The following is a 21,784-nucleotide window of genomic DNA, read 5'->3' as shown; positions in this document are numbered from 1 at the left end:
AGCAATCAAATATCATACCATCAAAGTGTTTTATTTATATATTTAATTTACAGAAATAGATGAAATTCAATCATATTAACCCGGGCGCCCCTATTTTAGGCATGATGCCACCACACGTTGTGGGCTTTTAGATCAAATATTTGCGTTATTTGTCGTGTGACTATTTGGTACATGCTACTATGGTTACATGTCAAATCCAAAAAATAACATTGCGGCAGAGAAATATTTACAGACAGTTTCACAGTACATATTGGCACATCTACGAGTACGACTATGACACACAGCAGACCAAATATTCAAAAGAACACATCATAACAGTATGATCAATATAAGGACATCTCACCTGTTTGGAAGTCAGAGCTTTTTGAACATCTGCCTGCAACTTTGCCATCTCTTCAAGACTTGTATCCACATGGGCCGGGACAAGCTCGTTGGCACTGATGTATTTCTGTTTCTCCCTGCTGCTCAGGGCAGCCACGATCCTCAGCATGGACTGCACCTCCTCTTGCATGATTTGCTGCTTACGGATCTCCTCCTGAACCTTTTCCACCCGCACATCCACAATCACAGCACAGCCAAGGTCGTCTCTGACCTCCTGCAGCCAGTCCAGCGTTCTCTTCATCTCTGTCTCAAAGTCTTTACTCTGGACAAACCTGTTCTCGCACTCTTCAATCAGTTCTCCCACAGCAGCTTGCAGGGATCGAAGTTCTTCCTGCCACAACACCACCTGATCCTTGGATGCGTTGTGACAGGCCTGGTCCACACGGGGAGCTAGGCTGTCCATCTGCTCCATCAGCCTGGAAAGGTGAGAGTCGGCACTCTGGAGACTGCCTGCCAGCGTGTGGTAGTTCTTCAACCGTTCCTCAGCCGATTGGGTTTCTGCACTGACTTTAACCAGCTGCTCTTTGGTGGCGTTCAGCTCTGACTGGACTTGCATGCCCATGGCCTTCTGGTCCTCAAATGACTCCAAGGTGTCCTCCAGGTGCTCGACCTTCTGCTCTACCAGCCTCTTGAGGCCATTGTAGAGGCCGACAAGCTGGGTCATCTCCTCTGGGCGCCAGGGTTGACCGGTGCTACGGAAACCCTCTTTCTTCTGGTTCAGTTCACTCACAGCCAGACCCAGCCTGCTGAGATCTGCCTGAATTCTTTTGTAATCACTCTGCATACTGACAACCTCTTCTGTCTGCAGGCCGACAGGCTGAGATCCTAGATCATTGAATTGTTCCTCCAGCTCTTTCAGTGCTTTATGAGTGACATCTATGAAAGAGGCGTACTCCTTCCTCGCTAGAATAGCCTGTTGGATTTTCTCCTGTTTTTCTTTGGCCAGTACTAATATGCTGTTGTATTGCTGGGGGAGAGTATTGAGTTTTTCATCCAAGTAGCAGTGGTCCACTTCATTCAGAGTTGGCAGGATCTCCTGGCCAGCTCTCTGTACAATGAGGAGGAGGTTCTCATATTCTATCGCCTGCTCTATGATTAGTTGATACTTCAGCAGCTGCACTTCCAATTCTGCATCGCCATTCATCAGGTTGATTTCAGGGAATGTGATAATATCGGCTTGTTTCAACCACTGGCATGTTTTTTCCAGGTCTGTCTTGAAGTACTTTCGGGACACAAGTACTTTTTCCAGCTCCTGTAGTCTTTGGCCGCACCTGTGCAGTGTTTTCTCAAAGATCGTTTGCAATTCCTGCAATTTTGTAAGTATTTCATTCTTTTCATCCTCACTGGCATCCCTCATCAGGTCCCTCCCTTGAGACCACAGGGAGTTCAACTCGCTCTGATAGGCCTTTAGACTACTCTGGATATTCCTACACGTCCGCACCTGTTTAGCCAAGTCATCTGGTAACAGAGCAATGTACTCCTCTGCCTGAGCCTTCTTCTCGTTCTGCTGGACCCAGTTGATGGACTGACCAACGGCCATCAGGAACTGTGTCCTCTCGGTGAACGCCTTGCTGAGGTGCTTCCTGCGCTGTGACACCTTCACACTGAGAGTATCCACCTCCAACTGGGTGTCTGTGATCAGGTGCTGCAGGCGCTGCCTTTCGTTGAGGCCGAGGTGGGCCAGCACCCTGTCGGCATCATTCATAGCCTGGGCCAAAAGGAGCTGCTTGGCCTCCAGTTCACTGCAGATACTCAGGTGGTCGAACAGGAAGCTCTGAGCCAGTTCCGGTGGAGGGCTCATCTTCATGGCCTCGGACAGAGCAGGCTGCTGCTCCTCCGCCCAGTCACGAGCCTCCCTCAGACGAGCCTCCACCAGGGCCATATCCTCCAGGGTCGTCACTGAGTCTTGGATCTTCCTTTCGATTAGGCTTTGCAGCTGGGACCAGCGCTGCTCAAAGTGGCTTATTTGTTCCTTGACCAGCTCTTTGTCATCCAAGTTCAAATGCTGGATGACTTTCTGACGCTGGTCCTTTAAATCCTCTAGAGTTCCTCTTTGGTCTTGAAGAACAACTGCAAGTTTCCTTAGTGCCTCCAGGTGCTCAGATGAACTTTCAGCGTCCGTTCTATGACACAAGAAAGAAAAGACAGTCATATAGTAGCTATGTGAATTCAATGGGACTTGTATAATTTTCGTTGACCAATGAACATACAATTGTGGGAAAACCTTTGCCATGGCATTCAAAATGTATCTCTTGAGTTAATTCATAATGTCATGACAAACCACATTATTTTGCTGTATTTCTTTGCACAGGCATATTTTATTTATTTTGAATTGAGGTTGTGGATTGTACACACATTAGGAAATTCTCTGCAAGGATATTCATAGCAAAACCTAAAAGGGCAAATTAGGGCAGAATCTTTTGGTCTTTTTTATTTTATTTATTTTTTTACTCTACTGTTGCTGTTCTTTCCTCTTGTTTGTTTTGAAATGTCATAAGTAGCACCTGATAACGATAAAACATTGATGACTAAACATCTATCTACTTGAATGCTACAGCCCCACCTTGCCAGGTTGTCCCACTCTTTGGACACCTGTTCGAACAGAGCCTCCATGGCGGTGATGCAGTCGTGATACTCCCTCGCCCTCAGCAGGTCCTCCTCTCGCTGAGCCAGCAGTTTGTTGACCTGGTGACAGAGCTCCAGCCAAGAGTTGCTCAGACGGCCTATCTCGGCATGCTCCGGCGAGTCCTGGCCACCTGTCAGTCTGCTTACACTTTCTGTCATTTTGGTGAGGACACTCTGTTTTGACTGCAGCTGCTGGCTGAATTCCTGTTGGACAGATTGGATTGGATTGAATTCAATCATGGTAAGTAGCCAGTGTGCTGGCATGCAGGCACTACCCCACCAAAATGAATTTGTTTATTTTATCTAGAGTAAATCAGGGCCATTAACAGTTATTGTGCATGTAAACATAATTACTACTGAAGGTGATACTAAATCGAAAATGTACTGTATCAGCAGGAGACCATATAAAGATTTACAGCCATACATTTCCAAAGATGATTCATTCAAGTAAGGACCTGGACTATTTGTTTTAATTTTATTACTACCTTGGCCTGTGACAGCATGTTGTGAGCTATCTTGGTCTCCAGCTCGGCAGGCCTCCTGGAGAAGCTGAGAAGCTGCTGCTCCATATCCTGGAACAAACTGGACAGCTCCTGCTTCTGTTCTTTGATCTCTCTCCAGCCTTCAGACAGTTCCTGGGCAGTAGACATCCTTTCCTCTATCTGGGGAGCAGATAGACCTTTTAACTATCTCTGACCTACAGTACAGTCACCAGGCCCATTCTTACCATCAAATGGAAGATGCCCTTATCTTGCACACACTACAAGGAAATGTAGGCCCTCCAGCACTCACAATTTATTTAATGTATTTCATATTATTCAATAAGCTCTTCATAAAGAACTGCGCCTGTGTGAATTAATGGTCTTTGCTCTACAGCTATCACCATTACCTACAGCATGCAATGCATTCTGCACATAATGATGCATGTTGAATGTATACTTGTTGAGTGCTATGTACTGTAGGCTATGGACTATTTTCAGCAACAGGCTTTTACAGGTGAGATCCTGTTTTTGTACAGTATTGTACCGGTATATATATATATATATATATATACACAGACAGACAGACAGACAGACAGACAGACAGACAGACAGACATATATATACATACATACATACATACATACATGTCAGTATATACCGGTAGTGCTAAACTGACAACTGTATACATGTATATATAGTATATTCCAAATGCCACGGTAAAATGACGGACCACAGTTACATCAATTATACTGACCGTGATTTTGACTCTCTGGACCTCACCAGCTGTGACTCTCACAGCCTCATCAGTCAGGTCACAAACAGAACACACCAGATCCAGGTAAGTACTGGCCTGCTCCTGGAGGGCCCTATAATGTTTCACCTGTACATGGAGAAAGTAACAGATCAAAATGATACAATGTTTGGTAAAGGCACAGATTAAGCTTCTATGACTATGAGGATGTTAAGGTTCTATACTGTATTACTATGGAATAAAGAGAATACATTTTGTACTGTCCATACTGTATGTTAATTTTACAAAAATAAAACTAGTGTAGAACTAGTTGTGAATAATCCATTCTACTTTCCTTTATGACCAAAAACAAAAACTATTATATTGACAAGACAAACTTGCAAAACAAAGTCTTCATCTTTATTTAAAACTTTAAGAAATGTGTCCCAAATGTTAACGTTAATTTTAAACCAATGTTCAATATTCTAACTACTGACTGGTCAATTGGTCATACCATTCCATGGTGTCATATCATTCCAATGCTCCCAGACAGTATAAAAAGCGGCGCGCTGGCATTCATACCGTACCTGCTTGAGCGCTTCCTGGAGCCCTGACGGCGGCTGGTCGTTTAACTCCTCGTACACCGTGGAGAGCCATGTCTGGCACTGCTGGAGTGTGTCCTGGTGGCTCACGTGTTTCTGCAGCTCACGATCCAGGCTCTGGTACACCTGGGGAATCACTTACAAGTTGAGTGAATGTCCTGTCATGAAATTTATGAAACGATGAATCACTTCATAAACAACTCCTGACAAAAAAGGTTGGGGGCCACGCACACAGTAGGTACCAGATTTTCAGTGCACTGGTTTTTAATTATACACCTTTAAACATGTATCAGATGAGCTGCTTTTAACATCGTGTCTCTATATACTTTGCTGACCAAATTCCCCCAGGGGTCTATGCTACGCCCCCTCCTTTGTTTTCCCCTATACACTAAATCAATTCCCGTAAATTAGCAGATCTACAACAAGCTCACAACGTTGTGGTGTGACACACTGTGAGCTTGTAGATCTACTAATAGAGCTGAACTTGTAAAACTGCTATTTTCACCAAACATTGGCCCTAGATTAGAATATGGATGCTAGGGTTTATGTTGTTAAACACAGCACTGCTCATGTGTTTTATGATGTAATGCAGCCAGTTCGTCTCTGTTTTTGGACGGCGTCCAAAGTTAAATTCTGACAAATTGCAGTGAAGCAGTGCTGCTCATCAATGTCAGCTTTAGAACAAGCGTCAAATCACAGAAGATAACATTTCAATTCAATCTGAAGATGTTTGTGGATATGATCACAGATGTATTCTACAACAAGTATGTAAGGTAGCTGGTAGAATGTGTCCCCTTCTCACAAACCATGTCTGTGTTTGTTGTGTGTGTCGCATCTCACTTTTTTACATACTGTACTCTGTTACTGTATTCTGTATACCTCCCGGGCCCTGAGTGCATATATTGTGTACACCATGCACACAGAAGGTTAGATTTGAGCATAGAATTTTACTGTATTAAGTCAAAATATAGCTGCAAGCAGCGATAAAGTGGCCAAGGCAGCAAAAGCAGGAAAGCAAAAAGGCATCAAGGGAAAGCAAAGAAGAATATCAAAGAAAAACTAGAAGCAGTGTTCTTCTGAACAGGACTCCGGCAGGTCAGGTAGGTTTTTTTTTGGCCTAGTGGTGACTCTATAATAGGCCAAAGTGAAAAGGGTGCCACGTGTTCTTGGGCCTTTCACGGCAATCGGACGCTGCATGCGGGATTTGAAGCATTTTGTTCCAAAAATGTGTTTTGCAAAAATTGACCCGCTGGTGGCGCTATAACAGGCCAATGTGAGAAGGGTGGCATCTGTTCCTTGGCCTAGTGGGAATGTGTGTGCAAAATCTCACACACATAGCAGGCTGCGTTTGAGACATTTTGTTCAAAAAGGAGCAATCCTGCAAACCTTGGAATTCAATGTTAGCCAATTAGATAGAATACCAGTAAGACTCCCTAATTGGGAGATAAGCGACCGTAGGTGGCTTATCTCCACAAATAGGGCAAAAATTTGTTTTTCCAAAATCTTCCTGATCCATGTTGATGACATGAGTGTAGACATGCTGTGTAGTGATATTGGTGATTTTAGGGCAAAAACTGTAGGAGCAGTGTCCAAAAATGTGTTTTAAAAATCGGCCTGAAGGTGGCGCTACAATAGGGCCATGTGAGAAATGAGGGGTGGGGTCTCCGCGTTGCCTTGGCGGACGAATAGGTACCGGCCCCGGCTCTCCCGGACGCTCCTAGCCCGAGTTACGGCATTTTATGTGCGCTGCAGTGGCAGGGGGTCCTCCACTGGGGGCGCCACCACTTTTGCATCCGTTCTGGAGCACCAGGAGTCGGTGGTCCCCGGGAATTCCCCGTGAGCAGCCCCGTTGGGGTGGTCATTTGGTCATTTTTGCACATTTGGTCATTTTTTACATCTGGGGGTCCCCCAGGGACCTGGGGGTCCCTGGGGCTCCGGGGGTCCTTGGAGGTTGTAGTTTGGCAGGCAAGGAGTGTGTGTGTGTGTGTGTGTGTGTGTAAAATCTGGCATGGATCGGGTCAACGGGTGCAGAGTTATAAGCAGGGAAAAAGTGTGACGTGTGAGCACATTTGGTCATTTTTTACATCTGGGGTCCCCCAGGGAAACTGTGATACTATGCACCTGGACAGTTTGATGATGTACATAGTAAGCCTTGCTGAGCTATGAAGACCATATGAATCGGCCAGGCTATGAATCTCATAGGGCAGGAGCCTATCTCCTGTTTCTGTAGCGTAAGGCAGCTTGATGTACAAGTACACCCCCTGGACATGACACTAGTATGTCGCAGGGAGTTAACCACAATCCAACCCTTGATGCTGAGTTTCAAGCAGGGAGGCACTGGGTCCCATTTTTTAGAATCTTTGGTATGACACGACCCGGGTTTGAACCCAGATCTCCTAGTCTCAGGGCAGACACTCAAACCATTAGGCCACTGGAGCTGGTACATGATATCATTGCAATCCTTGAAAATCACAACATAGGTGTAGACATGACAGTTTGTATTATAATGCTTGTTTCAGGATTTATGATGCAAAATACATTATTTAGTAATGGCGGATATTAAAATACGCATCAAGGGGGGTTGGGGGACATTTTTAGGAAGGCTCCATATCAGACATTGTTCAAGGAACCAAACTGTAAAGTCTACCAAATGTCATGGTATTATGCTTATATAAACCCTAAGCGGGATTCGATCCAACGACCTTCTGCATGAAAGGCATATGCCCTGACCACTACACTAGGCAGCCACGGGATCTGTTAACCATGTTTGTTTAAAAAAAAAAAGTTCTATGTAGGCTGAGTGCCTTGATTTTATTGATTTCTTTTTTATATTTTGGAGGCTTGGGGTGAAATCAATCTGAGTAAATGTAATCTGAGTATTTCTGACATTTTCGAGTGATCATATTTTCTTTTACTCAGAACAGAAAAAAAAAACGGCCGGTAGAGAAGGGCTCATTTTAAACATGAACGTGATCTGGAGTTAGATCAGACATGTCAACATAAAAGAGTTTGACATATGCACATGCCATGGGCATCCAGGATGTTAACATCAACTCAACTTAAAGGGGGAACCGGCACTGTGTCTGCAACACAGTTGGAGGCACAGACAGATACTCCATATATGGGCATAAAATGGACGCAGATAGACAGATATCTCCATATATGGGCATAAAATGGACCCAGAACTATAACTGCAGTGATCTCCATATATGGACATAAAATGGACGCCGACAGACAGACAGACAGATATCTCCATATATGGGCATAAATGGACACAGGCAGACAGATGGTCAAAACGGGTCCTATAAAAACAGGTATAATGGGGTTTGCATTAAAGGGCGGGGCATTCATTCCCTATTTACATTGTTCCGAGTTGGCCAGGTCGCCGACTAGACGCTGGGCCGCCCGAAGGGCGGCCCAGCTTCTAGTTTTAAAAAAAAAGAAAAGAAAAAAGAAAAAGTTTCATGTAATGTACTTGACGCCTTCTTTCAAAATGATATAGCGCCCCCCTTTGGCCAATTGGGGTAAGATTGGTTTCAGTGATATTTGGACTAACCATCTACAGTAGTTGTGGGGCTCATTTTAAACATGAACGTGATCTGGAGTTAGATCAGACGTGTCAACATTAAAGAGTTTGACATATGCACATGCCATGGGCATCCAGGATGTTAACATCAACTCAACCCGACATGGGGTTTGAACTGACAACCATCCGTATACCAGGCACAGGCACTGACCACTACACTACGGCAGTCACACATAATGGACCTGTCATTTAAAAAAAAAAGAAAAGAAAAAGGAAAAAGTTTCATGTAATGTACTTGACGCCTTCTTTCAAAATGATATAGCGCCCCCCTTTGGCCAATTGGGGTAAGATTGGTTTCAGTGATATTTGGACTAACCCTCTATAGTAGTTCATCATGAAAATTTTACTTTGCATGTATGTTTTAGAGGCAGAAGAATAATTTGCATAAAACTTGCAATATTCATTGAATTATTAAAAAAACATGTTTAAATTTTAAAAAAATCCGATCTGACAGATCTTTAGATATTGGTCCAAAGTTCATGTAAAAAAAGTTCCGTGCACGTGACGTGAAAGTTCCGGAATAAAAGCGGGTTTAAGTGTTTTACAAACTGCTCAAAATGGCAGAAAATCTAAGGAAGGAGCGTACTTAACAAAGACACGGATGGCTTCCGCTTGAGTCAAGGCACGCGTGTAACCAAGTTGCATGTCTTTAAACGAAACGAGGCGTGACTTATGCCCCTTTAAAGTTTGAGTTTTCAAACGCTTCGTATAGCGCCCCCCTTTGGCCAATTGGAGTAAGATTGCTTTCAGTGATATTTGGACTAACCCTCTACATATTTGCCAAATGCCATGAACGTGTCACTTTGCAAGTATGATTTAGAGGCAGAAGAATAATTTGCATAAAACTGCAATATAGAGTGAATTATTAAAAAATAATGTTTCGCTTTAAAAGAAATCCGCCAAGACATATCTAACCCTATTGGTTCATGTAAAAAAAGTTTCGCGCACGTTACGCGAAAATCCCAGGAGGAGATAGATTTTGACTGTTTTTCATATAATTCAAAATTGTGGGAGAAGTAAAGGTCAGAGGTCAAAAGTCAGAGCGTAAAAGTTGTTCGGCATGAGGAGACGCATAAGTGTATACAGGTTTCATTGCTGTACCTGAAACAGGGCATGAGCTACACCTGTTCAAAGTTGGCATTTTTCAAAGGCTTCCTACAGCGCCACCCTTTGGCCGATTGTTGCGAGCTTCGCGTTTTAGCCGTTTGGCATAGTCCTCTGCCATACTGCCGAGTTTCGTAAAAAGCGACTGCACGGTCTAGCCGCTAGAGAAAAAGTGGCGGAATAATAATACTGAAGTCCAATATCAAGGAGTGGCCTTTTGCCACTTTGTGGCCTTGGCCACTAATTATTGTTATGAACATGCTCCAATTCAGCATGAAAGTATTCAGGGCTAGTATCAAGTATCTTTGATGTATTTAAATTGCATGTACAGTACAATCTACCGGTACATACAATGAACCTAACAAATAAAGTAACTGGGTACAGAAATATATAGAGGTAAATTACATATTGTTACATAGACTATTTCTAGATTAATATGATGAGATTCAGTACATTGAGTTCAACGTATATTTTATCACAGCAAATAAAATACTGTGAACGATGACTTCTGCCAAACATCAAACTATACAGTATATTGTATGCGTAGAGTAATTTGATTTAAATTACAGTAGTACAAGTTACGGTAAAGACAACGACGGTTAAGACAAAAAATGGATGTGGGGTGGGAGGCGGACATTGTTTCTTCGCAATTTCAGCACTTCCACAGAGCAGATTGTATGATGGAGGCATTTGTAAATTGTGTGAGTCTCACAAACGTCTAGAAACGTCTAGAGAGACCACAATGTGTATGATCTCCATCTCTAAAGTGTTGTTGTGTGTGTGACTCACACGCTGTGCAGTGCTGCAGATGGCAGAGTAGCTGTCCCTGGTTCCCTGTTGGTGAGCCTGGACCTGCTGGGTAATCTTGGCTTGCACTTGGCCTGTGCAACTTGCTACAAGATCCTCTCCTTTCTGGTTTAGACTGGTCAGACGTTCTTCAAAACTGGATATTTCCTCCATTATGGCCTAGAAAAACGTTTGATTATTGTTATTAGAAATAATGGAAGTATAGAAAAAAATAAACAGCAATTAAAAACAGGTTTGTTGAAGTCCTTCTGTGTAACCTTTTCAATTAAACAAAAGTTAAATTTGAAATAATCTTCACTGGTATATTTTTCACTATAACCTTTCCACATCATTTCTTTTTTGATAATGTCTCTAAAAACTATTAAATACTATATTATTCACAACTGTCTCCCCCTGACACAGGCGCCGGAAATGTACCGGAACTGTATTAAAATGAATGTTACATAGTATGAATTTAAAGAACTAATTGGCCTTCTATTTGACAAGGAGGATTGGTCACCTTATGTCGGGCCAGTTGCTGAGTGGCCATCTCCAGTTGCTGAGTAGCCATGCTAGTCTGCATGGAGTCGGAGGTAACCAGTCTACTGGACATCTGTAGGAGCCACTTCTCCACTTCCTGAAGCTCACTATTGTAATCCTCATGCTCTTTCACCCACTCCACAAGGCTCTGGACCTGGGTCTGCAGGATAACACAGATGAGATCTCAGATATTGTACTACAGCAACCCACTCATCAAGACAGGTAGCGAGGGCATTTTGTCAACGGACCAGGTACAGCAAGCACAACTCCTTGCGTCCGACAGTCAGAGTTCCGCTGAATTCATACTGTACCTTAGCTGCTATGCAGATGTCCTGGTAATCCATCTGCAGTTTGCTCATGTTGTCACTGATGGTGGGGTCCCGCACTATGTCGAGCAGGGCCTCGCCTTTCTCAATGACAGACTTCACCGCTGACTCGTGAGACTGTACTGTCTGCTGGATGGTCTAAATTATGCACAGGGGGAAAAGATATTTCACTTTGGGTGAAGGTTGCTTTACAATTTAGGTGTAAATGTTGTCAAACTGTGAACGGTATATTATATTTTGTTTTGTAATTATTGTGCCATGTTGTATAACATCTTATCATGTTTAATTATATAATTCTGTACTCTAATTATTTTACTGAATTGTATACATTTTGCTCTGTACTTTAACACTGTATTCTATCTTATCAAAATAACATATTGGGTTGTGTAACCAAACATCCTATTGTGTTATCCCATGCGTCTTATATTGATATATACTCATACTGTACCTCCAATGACCAATGAACATTTTAAACATAACACAAGGAAAAATGAATATTCAGATTACAGTCCCATAAACTACCTTGTACTTGGCCAGCTGAGCCTTCTTCTGGTAGAGTTCAGCTTTGGGCTCTACGGTAGATGCTAAAAGGTTTTTGGTCTCTGCGACCCACTGTGCCTGGGTCTTATATTTGTCCAGGAAGTCTTTGCACAGTGAGATGCACTTCTCCAGGGAGCTGTGCTCCGTGCGAAGAGACCCTGTCAAGAACTCCAGCTGGGCGAGGCGGGCGTCCACCTCCTCTTTGAGCTGCTCTGCCTCAGGCTCCTCTAGGAAAGTCATGGCCCGCTTGGTCTTTTCCCTCATGGTTTTCAGGAAGGTGTGGCCTTGCTCCAAATCAGCTTGCAGAGCCTCAAATGCATAGAAAGTGCTATTAATTAGGGCCAAGATACCGGTAACAGCACACTAAAGGGTAATTTATGTATTTGTAGATCGGCAATACCAGATCCCAGTGTGACACCCAACCAAGGGTAGGCCTTTAAGTGTCATTACAGCAATGTTACACAAACGTTATAAAATATATTACTACTATACATTATAATACTGAAGCATAAACCCAAGTATATCCATATAATAATTAGGGAGATCGGTCAGTCAGTCAGTAGGTCAGTCAGTCACACAATGCATTATCTATTCACTCGCTTCAGCGACTGATCTAAAATTTAACATGGCATTGGCCATTAGCATTATACACACGGTGACGGAGCCCGAATTTCATTTTTCCCAAATTCTAGCTATTTATTAGCGTTTCTTCACTCTACAGCTCTACAGCCTGTTGTCATGGTTACGGTCCGTTCCTCCAGGCCATGGGATCTGTAGCCCTGGGCCCACACACACCTCTCTCACAGTTAGGAATGTTGCAGTGTCTCTCTCTCTCTCTCTCTCTCTCTCTCTCTCTCTCTGCATGGGTCACGCATGCAACGGGTGATGTGTGTCTCATCTTCCAACGGGTATGGAAAAATTATGTGGAGCAAGCAAATACATCCTCATACTTCTATTCACCTAATTTTGCTGTTAAATTATTTGTATCCATCATAAATATACACTCCCCCATGGGCTGCTCCTTACATTATGATGCTCCCACATATTCTCACGCACACACCATGCAGTTACAGTTACTTTCCCCATAACCCACACTCTGCACATATTTTGCAGCACATATCTTCGAACGGGTAAGGTCTAGTATTGTATAATAGTGTAATTTAATGAATTAGTAATATGCAATATATATTAGCAATATATTCTATATTTTTATAAAAAGTGTTAGGGTGAATTATATTTTATACTAGTATACATATCATCGTTGTCGGGTGTAAACAATGATTATATGAATGTATGACCTGTATGAAAATATGTGATGATCAAATAAACTAAACAAAAAAAAAAACAAAAAAAAAAACTTGTATCTCCAAGTTCTTTTGCGAAGCAAAGCCCTGCTTCATCGTACAAGGCCGTTGCACAAAAGTAGTGAAAACAGCAGATCTACAAGCACACAACGCCTCGCACCGCGAGGCGTTGTGTGCTTGTAGATCGGCTGTTTTCACTAGTTTAAATCATTTTTAAAATGAAAAATGCAAAACGAACGGTTTTGGACATACAAGGTTTTTCACCCGACAACGACGATATGTACCGTATGTAATATCGTATGATATTTTATCCTATCATGTCATACTGTATAATATTGTATATTTTACCACATTTTACCCAGTTTTTTTTTTCAACTGGAGAATCATACCTCCAGTTTCTTCATCTTTCTGTCCATGGCCATGCGGTCTACTATGTCAATGCTGATAGCCACGGTGCTGAAGTTGTTCTGTGCAGTGCTGAGCCAGTCTGAGAAAGTGCTGAAAACATTCTGGGCTTCTTCAATACATGACAATTCTTCATGGAGCTGTTTGTTGGTCTCCTGACGAGAAAAGAAAATGTATATTGAAACTAGAAAGGGGTGCACCACAGAGTGCATATCTCCAGTAGGCTGGGTGGCCTAACAAGGGCTGTGTATGTCATGGGCTGTGCAGGTTTGCGCAGGGGGGAATAGCCTATCTATTGACGTTAGGCAATTTAATATCATATCATATCTATCGTCATGATAATTTAATAAATGAAAAGCTTTGTGTGTTAAGTGTGTGCAGATTCAATGCATGAGTATGTACACACACAAGTGTATCATATGGTATAAGGTATATATTGATTGAATTACATCTTTATTGACACAGTGCATATGCATGAACATATTTGTAAACTTCTGTCAAAAGGATAATAAAAAAAAAACTTAGAGCTTACAGTATGATACACATTAACTGTGTGTAAGTGTGTCTGTATTGTGTATACCGGTACATGGTTGTTACCATTAAATGCAAAAGTAGAGCGTGGTAGCGTGCTGTGATCTGGGTGGCTCTGGTGCAGATCCGGCTGCTGATATGGGTCTCATCCAGAACCTGCTGAGCTAAAATGCTCAGACCTTCCATCTCCTCCTGGTACACCAGAACCTCCTCCTGCCAGCTCTGATTCAAATGAAAATAATCAAATTAGAATTAAGTGGCAGGCCAACCCTTAAATATCTGAATCGCTCTATATCTTATAATCAATGCAGCATCATTAGTCAACTTTCTAAAACACACAACAGTATCTGACAAGAGCTCGGTTTTCGATTTAGACCTTGGCTTTCAGGGGAACTGTGAGGTTAGGTACTATTTTTGTTGTTGTTGTTTTTTTGTTCTCCGCTAAGAAAATAAAAATAAAGAATTCCAATGCACAGTGGACAGGCAACAGTTTGCATTACTTTGTTGCAGACCATGAAAGTCATGTTGAATCGGTTGACAAAGCATCATCTTTGTCATGCGACACTTGACAAAATAGTCATGAGAACCACTGCTGACCTTGATCAGCTCCAGTTGGGCCTCTTTAGTGGCAGCGTTGGACCGCCGATGGCTACGCAGCTGCCCCTTGGTCTCCATGCCCTTGAGCCAGCTGTCTAGTCGCTGGAACTTCTGCTCTATCTGTCGGAGCTTTGCCAGAGCGCTGTTGAGCTGCGCCCGGGTGTCGCTGAGCCGGGCCTGGTACAGCTTCCAGTCCTGCTGCACGGTCTCCAGGGCCCGGTCCTCGATCTGGGGCACCCCCCAGGGAATGACCAGCTCTCGGCTGAGCTGCAGGGTGTTGAGCAGCGCCTGGCCCTCCGTACAGTGCAGTTGTAGTTCCTGAGATGAAGAGGTAATCAGTATTGTCATTGTTTCTATAAAAGGTACAATACGACTTTTTTCTTACAGCTGTTATAACTGCAATATTACCCAGCTATATGTAAAGATAGGGTAAGTGATTTCATTAAAGTTTAGTTTTCATGTAGGTGACAGGTGGGGGCCTTCCTCCAATCATGGGCAGGCCTTGGCATGCTTAAGACCGCCCCCTACTCGACCATGATTGGAGGAAGGCCCCATTCTATCCTGATTGGAGGAAAACCTGTCTCCAGTCTCCACCAACAAAACGGAAACTGCTTTTTTCTCCTCACAGGGGATAAGTCTGAAGTCCAAATATGGACCAAACACTCTATAGTGAATAGTACTATCAGAACATACTGTAGACCCATTTGGTATTATTTTCAATTAATAATACACTACATTTAACTATCTGACTTGCCTTGATATCAGTGTTAACTTATCCGTTTGGGTCCCCATTTGGTTATATTTGTACACTCTCTGAGTAAAATGAACAGTCAGAAGTATGATATCAATACGTTTGTCATGTATCTACAAAGAAGAGCTCTTGTTGGACCTGTAGCTTCTGGAGTGTCTCCTCCAGTGTGTCAACATCTCCCTCCAGCTGGGTGTAGCAACTCAGCTTCTCCTGGTCTTCCTCCAGCCAGTCCTCAAATGCATGTAGATCACACTGGTAATCCTGATGGGCCTTCACCAACTCTTCTGCCTTCCCTACTGCCCTCTGGAGAGTAGAAGTACATGTATTAATCCCAAAACATCTATACTATAATTTTGCGAATGTCTGAGTGAGTGAGTGTCTGTCTGTCTGTCTCAGCGTTTCTCCTCGGTGGCTGGAGCAATTGATCTGAAATCGCATCACCATCAGCATATGAACACACCTGACATAACTGTGAAGCCCGTTTGTCACTTTCACAAATCGTATGCTGTATATTAGCATTTTTATGGTGTATCTATATCTATTTAGCCTACAGTACCTTTTGTGACCACACATGTTAAGGGAGGGGCGCTGTTGTTCAGGCCATGCACAATCACACACAAACCCACACACACACACACACACACACACACACACACACACGGGGGGGGGGGGGGGGGGGGGGGTGTGCAGGCAGGTGGGCGGGGGGGGGGGGGGGGGGGGGGGGGTTCTGGCCCTGTTACAGATGATGTCCAAATATCATGCAGATCGGTACACAGTATCTCTGTAGCCGTTAAATGGAACGGGTATTTCTTACATTGATGCTCCTACATATTAGCATGCAAGCACCAGTTAAAGTTACTTTCCATCCCTCATATACTGTGTGCACAGTGCACATCCCATAACCCACACACTGCACATCATTTCGGAGCTCATATCTTTGAACGGGTAAGGGCTAGTTAACTATAATAGGACAAACATAACACACACATACTGCAATGATTGAAGACGTTTAAAACATAATACAAGTTTTAACATTGTATCTGCCTGGTATGTTTATGAAACAATTTGTATACAAAATTTAAGATAGCAACTCTACAAGCTCATGACAGATGGGCTATTCTTGAAATACTTTAAAAAGGCCATTACCATGGCATTGTCTTTGGCGGTGTTATATCGCTCCTGCAGGTCTTGAAGCTCCAGCTGAGTGACATAGTGCTCTGCCATACTGTCACTCTTGGTAGTGATGGTGTCCAACACTGTGCTGTGACTGAGCACTTCTTCATAAAGCAGCTGAAAAAGACCACAGGAGAACAAGATATTCCATTACTTTGTTTCTTGTTTCTGTCAGAGACTGGGCCAAATAGTACTGCTATAATGCTTAAGATTAGTATGCAAATTCAACACAATTCAAACAGTGTGTGCACTGATGCACTAAACTCAAGTCATATGGTACTCCAAACGGATTAATGCTGAAGTTAATTCCGCATAATATTTGGCCACATCTAACCTCTGCTTGCTGCAAATGACCACCTACCTTGGCTTTGCCCAGATTGGCGGTTTTGTCTCTCATTTCGGAGCACTGTTTGTCAGTAGGATCCAGGCTGTCCTCTACTCGCTCCACCCAGGCCACAAACTGACGCACATCCTCTTGGTAGCTGGTCCACTGAGAGAGAGAACCCTCCAGCTGGCTGTGAACACACACAATACAGCAACACGGTTATTCACTGACCACCTGAGATAGGAGGCTCTGGTGTAACGTTTAGTCTATTCACTATTGGCATGAACTCCCTCCTCAGTTGAAATACTTTAACTGGTCGCCATTATATATATATATATATATACACTGTGTGTATATATATATATATATATATATATATATATATATATATATATATATATATATATATACTGTATATATATTAATATATATACTGTATATATAATTATTTATTTAGTTGAGTTTTTCTTTCTTTTTTTGCAATTTTAGTTGTGTTCAAACAATGGAAATTGTTTGAATGTATTTACTGTTGAATATTCTTTTCTGTATGTCTCCATTGTCACAATGAAAGCTCTCAGGATTTCTTGTCAGATACAGTATGTACAACTACGTATATGTTCATGTATATACATTTTTTTCAACAAATGAATGAATGAATGAATGAATCAATCAATCAATCAATCAATCAATCAATAAATAAATAAACGTCCACACTCTTTGAGCTGCTCTGCCTGGTCTGTGGTATATGATGTTTGCTTCTAATAATTATTATTATTATTATTATGATGGGGAGGGTTTATTACTGGGGAGGAGAAAAAAATAAATTTGTTTTTGATTCTCTTATTGAATCCACAAACATGTAAACTGTCCATTTGAATATAGATATACTAAGAGAATGAAAACAACTTCACTCTGCTACTTGGAACAGAATCATTTTCATATGGTGGGTGGACTGGATGAGATGGTGTGTAATTAACTTTCATGGTCACATGGGAAGTGCTGAATGATAGCGATTGCCAGTCAACAAGTAAACATTGTGGAGTCTTGACCTAGATAAGTGCATCCCAGTTCTCCTGCTGGGGTGGCTGTAGTATGTGGAAGTTGCACATAAATATTGAACCCAAGAAGTATTAATTAACAAGCACTTGTAACAAAATAATAACTACAATGGATCCATTTGAACACAGCTTATTTTGGACATGCAAAGTTTCCACCTGACACAAACGATATAGTATTTTTATGTCCCTTGGTATAAAACTCTCCACTTTTACAACTGAATACGACATTTTCAGTTGGGGAAATGGATGAGACAATGTGAATTAAAATGTTGGGCTTAGAACAGTAAATAATGAAAACAAGAAGACAGATGGGTAAAGATGGGTTCCAGATGGACAGACAGACAGCCCCATCAGTAAGTCTCAATAGTAGAAGAATTACCTTTTGCATTGAATGGAAGCAGAGAGGAGGGCATCCCAGGAATCCCTTAGGTCCTGGATGTGTTTACAGACCACAGGCACTCCTTCAGCTGAGGTGTTTCTCTGGACCGACTCTCCTCTGGTTGTCAGCATCTTCAACTGAATCTCCTTCTCCTGGCGAGCAGTCAGTAAGGCCTGGTGCATGAAAACACACACTTATGAATTAGATACACAAACGCACGCACATACAAGCAGGCACACACAAAACGTAGCAGTTACATTTGTGGTAAAGTACCATTAATCCACTAGTATAGCAGTGGTTCCCAAACGTTATAGCTCAAGACCCAAAAGAGAAATTAGACAAGACATTTCCCCGGGACCCAAACTAGTGAAAATAGCAGTTCAGTTGTGTGTGTGTGTGTGTGTGTGTCCTGATCCACTGTTCAGGAAACAGTACCTCCAGTTTGATCATCCTGCTGTCTAGAACGTTCTTATCAGCAGTGGGAGAGCAGTAGGTCTGCAGCATGTGGCTGGTGTCAGCCACCCAGTTCTGCAGCTCCTTTAGCCCCTGAGAGAACAGCTGGTGCTCAGTGACGATGCGGTCGATTCGCGAAGCCTTCTCCTACAGAGCCACAAAGCAGGCCATAACCAGGAAGTTACAATCTGATGAAGCATTGCATGGTGTAATTTGATGAACAATTCAACCTGATATTGACAGATGAGTACAATGTTTACTGTATCTCGTACAGTCAGTTAAATTACTCAGATAATAATATAGATTCTATAGTGACTGACAATTTCATTAACAGTACAATTAACAGAAAGACAGAGCTTGTCTCCTGCCCCAATGTGAGCAATTCTTTCCATGGGGAAGAATGTCACTTCAAACTGTAACACTGGTATGTGCAGTACTGTAAATATACCTTCTAAAATATAAGGCTTTTCTGAATTTGCAAGAATCAATGATAAATGTGTGCCATTATAAACATAAATATAAGTGCTGCTTGTTGAATTACATATTGTATATATGCCAAATGTGTGAATATACACTCTATCAAAACCCTCTGATGTCATGATTAGCAATGTTGACATGGCGTTCTCTCCCAAAGACAGAAAGGTAAGATATCAGGGCTTAGCCTCATCCACTCTAGTGTCTCAGTGTCCTTCCTCCAGCACTACCACCCCAGGGGACAGGTACTGTAGGCAGACTGGTAGCCAAGTGTTACTGTACCTTGGTCAGGTTGGTTAAAGCTAGGTACTGAGCGGACAGCTGCGAGACACGGTGAACAAAGCCCTTTCCAGCCGCATGTTCATCCCACAGCAGTTGGGCCTTCTCTTTCAGCCTGATCAGCTGAACCTCCAGAGAGGCTAACTCCTCTAGCACAGACTGGAAGAGCAACAAGCAGGTTATCACAGAACAAGCAAGTTATCACAGATGCATGCAAGCAAAAACAGAGACAGACACAAGGCAGTTAACTTTAGAGACTCAATGTTAGATTGGCTGGGTTAGAGATGGCTACAAGGCTGAAAAGAAAATCTCTCCCATGTTATGGTGAAAAGAAACCTGGTGTCTACAAAGGCTGTTGGTAGATGTGAAAAGCAATCAAGGTTTCAAATATAGCAGACAGGTTGAAGCATTGAGCAGAATATCAGATACAAATAGCTTGAGAATTTTAAACAGCGTTAAAAGTAGCAAGATGAGCAAACAAGATGGCAGGAGCAGACTTAGGACTAGCTGCAGAGCTTTTGAAAACAGCACCTAAACCCTACACTAATGATTGGGACTTTCTGTAGCAGAGCTGGAATGGTGAGCTTCTGTTGTGACGACGGTACAGTGCCAATGGTACGATTACGCTGGCTGGTGAATAGTTCTTCATGGAGCAGGGTGATGGAAGCCTGTGTGATGGTCCATGGGCATCAGTACCTGTAGTTTATGCAGCTCCTGCTTCTTGGCTGTGAGGTCATGGAGCCGTCCGCTGCTCTCCTTCACAGCCAGCTCTGTTGCATTCAACCAATCCTGAAGAGGTTCAGCGCTCGCCTCAAAGTCTCTCATTTGACACAGAAGGTTCTGGAAGATATCAATTAAATAGTTATTATTACTTACGTAGATAGCTCTGTTATTAGTATTATTTGCCGCAAAGACAAGACCTTCTTTGGCTAGGTTTAAGACAAGTCTAGCTTTTAGCTATGTATCTAACACTTGTTGTATTACCTACTGTATCTATGCATCTGTCCATGAATCTGCCTATGTATTCCATCATGCATCTATCTGCCAAATAGTATCTTTCCTTTTTGAATTAATATTTCAGCAGAAGTTGATTAGACACAGTAGATTTCCTCTCTGAATATTTAACATTGCAGAAACGTAATGGTCAGAGAAAAAGCTTTGATGTTCACTTGTAAATTTGTCTCTCTGTTGTGCAGGTTAGTCATCAGGTTTTTCCAGTCATCTCTGGCGGTGTTCATTTTAGCCCGAACTGCGTCAGCTCTGTCTTTAACAGTGATACTGGTCACCAGTTCACTGTCCACCACCACAGCATTCAGTTTAGCTTGACCCTGCTCTCTGTCGCTGAGGAACTCCTATGGAGAGAAGCAGTACAGGAGGAAAAACTGGTTAGAATTACTACTACTGCTGCTGTTGTACACAACATATTAGCATATGAACTTTCCTGCATCTTTTTTAGGGAACCACCATCCCACTCCCTGCACTCTTCTTTCTATTTCTTGATGTAATATTAGTGATAATGAATGCTTTGCTTATCCAACAGTTTACTGTAGGTCACAGTCACTAATGTAAAATATAAGCTGTCGTGTTATGGATGGTGCTTGAGCAATTCAGGATCCCCCATACATTTTAAGTCAGTGTTATACACTACCTGGATCTTCTGGAGACTGGATGAGGCCTCGCTGAGATTCTGAGGTACATCGAAACACTTGGCTGTGTTAATCTTGGCGTTGACCATCCACTGCTGGAACTCTCTGAAGGCCAACCGGAATCCCTGTTCCAGTATCTTTTCTTTGTTCTGACACTCTCTGGAGGCCTGCAGGCTCAGACTTTGGGAAAGATAAAGAAAATATTTATTGTACATTTCTATAAACTATAAAACTGTATTCTTTTCAAGCTACACATTATTATTCAGTGGAAATGGCAGTAATTGTTCATTCTATTGATGTTGTAGTTTTTCTCCTTTCTTTCTTTCTTTTTTTTGGGGGGGGGGGGGGGGGGGCAATTCCTTCTAATTTTAGGGTGCTCTTTCACTTCATGATACTGCCATGCAGTCCTGAGTTTTGATTGAAAGTAAAGTTTTCTATTCTTATGGGAAGCGTGTTGAGCTCAATAAGATGTCGTAAAAGGTATTTGGTGTCACTTGCCTGTTGTACTCTTTGATGAGAGAAGACACTCTCTCTGATTGTGTGCCCAGATCCCTGGAGAACCGACAAAGGTCATTTAGCTGAGTCTTCAGACTATCAGACATGGGCTCAGCTTTGACAAGCCCCTCCAGAGTATCCTGAATGGAAATCAAAGCAAGCAAGAAAAATGTACCTTGAGAATTTCCCAAACTCATGGATATTTCATACAC

At 42.5% G+C, this 21,784-nt stretch overlaps 1 protein-coding gene across 1 annotated transcript in view; it reads right to left on the bottom strand.

Moving 5' to 3' along the window:
- syne1b (spectrin repeat containing, nuclear envelope 1b) overlaps positions 1-21,784 on the bottom strand; it is a gene marked incomplete at its 5' end in the record, with an annotated part of 117,713 nt that overhangs the window by 50,286 nt on the left and 45,643 nt on the right. Inside the window, 22 exons of the mRNA XM_080750707.1 lie at positions 344-2,504; positions 2,945-3,210; positions 3,492-3,664; positions 4,239-4,368; positions 4,806-4,946; positions 10,300-10,476; positions 10,817-10,996; positions 11,148-11,300; positions 11,685-12,011; positions 13,396-13,566; positions 14,009-14,164; positions 14,540-14,857; positions 15,429-15,593; positions 16,437-16,580; positions 16,825-16,978; positions 18,226-18,398; positions 18,661-18,825; positions 19,435-19,590; positions 20,128-20,271; positions 20,601-20,783; positions 21,080-21,257; positions 21,576-21,712. Of these exons, the coding sequence (XP_080606833.1) occupies positions 344-2,504; positions 2,945-3,210; positions 3,492-3,664; positions 4,239-4,368; positions 4,806-4,946; positions 10,300-10,476; positions 10,817-10,996; positions 11,148-11,300; positions 11,685-12,011; positions 13,396-13,566; positions 14,009-14,164; positions 14,540-14,857; positions 15,429-15,593; positions 16,437-16,580; positions 16,825-16,978; positions 18,226-18,398; positions 18,661-18,825; positions 19,435-19,590; positions 20,128-20,271; positions 20,601-20,783; positions 21,080-21,257; positions 21,576-21,712 (5,952 nt within the window). The remainder of the gene's footprint in view (positions 1-343; positions 2,505-2,944; positions 3,211-3,491; positions 3,665-4,238; positions 4,369-4,805; positions 4,947-10,299; positions 10,477-10,816; positions 10,997-11,147; positions 11,301-11,684; positions 12,012-13,395; positions 13,567-14,008; positions 14,165-14,539; positions 14,858-15,428; positions 15,594-16,436; positions 16,581-16,824; positions 16,979-18,225; positions 18,399-18,660; positions 18,826-19,434; positions 19,591-20,127; positions 20,272-20,600; positions 20,784-21,079; positions 21,258-21,575; positions 21,713-21,784) is intronic.

Source organism: Nannobrachium achirus (genome assembly GCF_963921795.1).
Source record: "Nannobrachium achirus genome assembly, chromosome: 20".
NCBI classification, from domain to species: domain Eukaryota; kingdom Metazoa; phylum Chordata; class Actinopteri; order Myctophiformes; family Myctophidae; genus Nannobrachium; species Nannobrachium achirus.
This window is presented reverse-complemented; position numbering and strand designations above follow the sequence as displayed.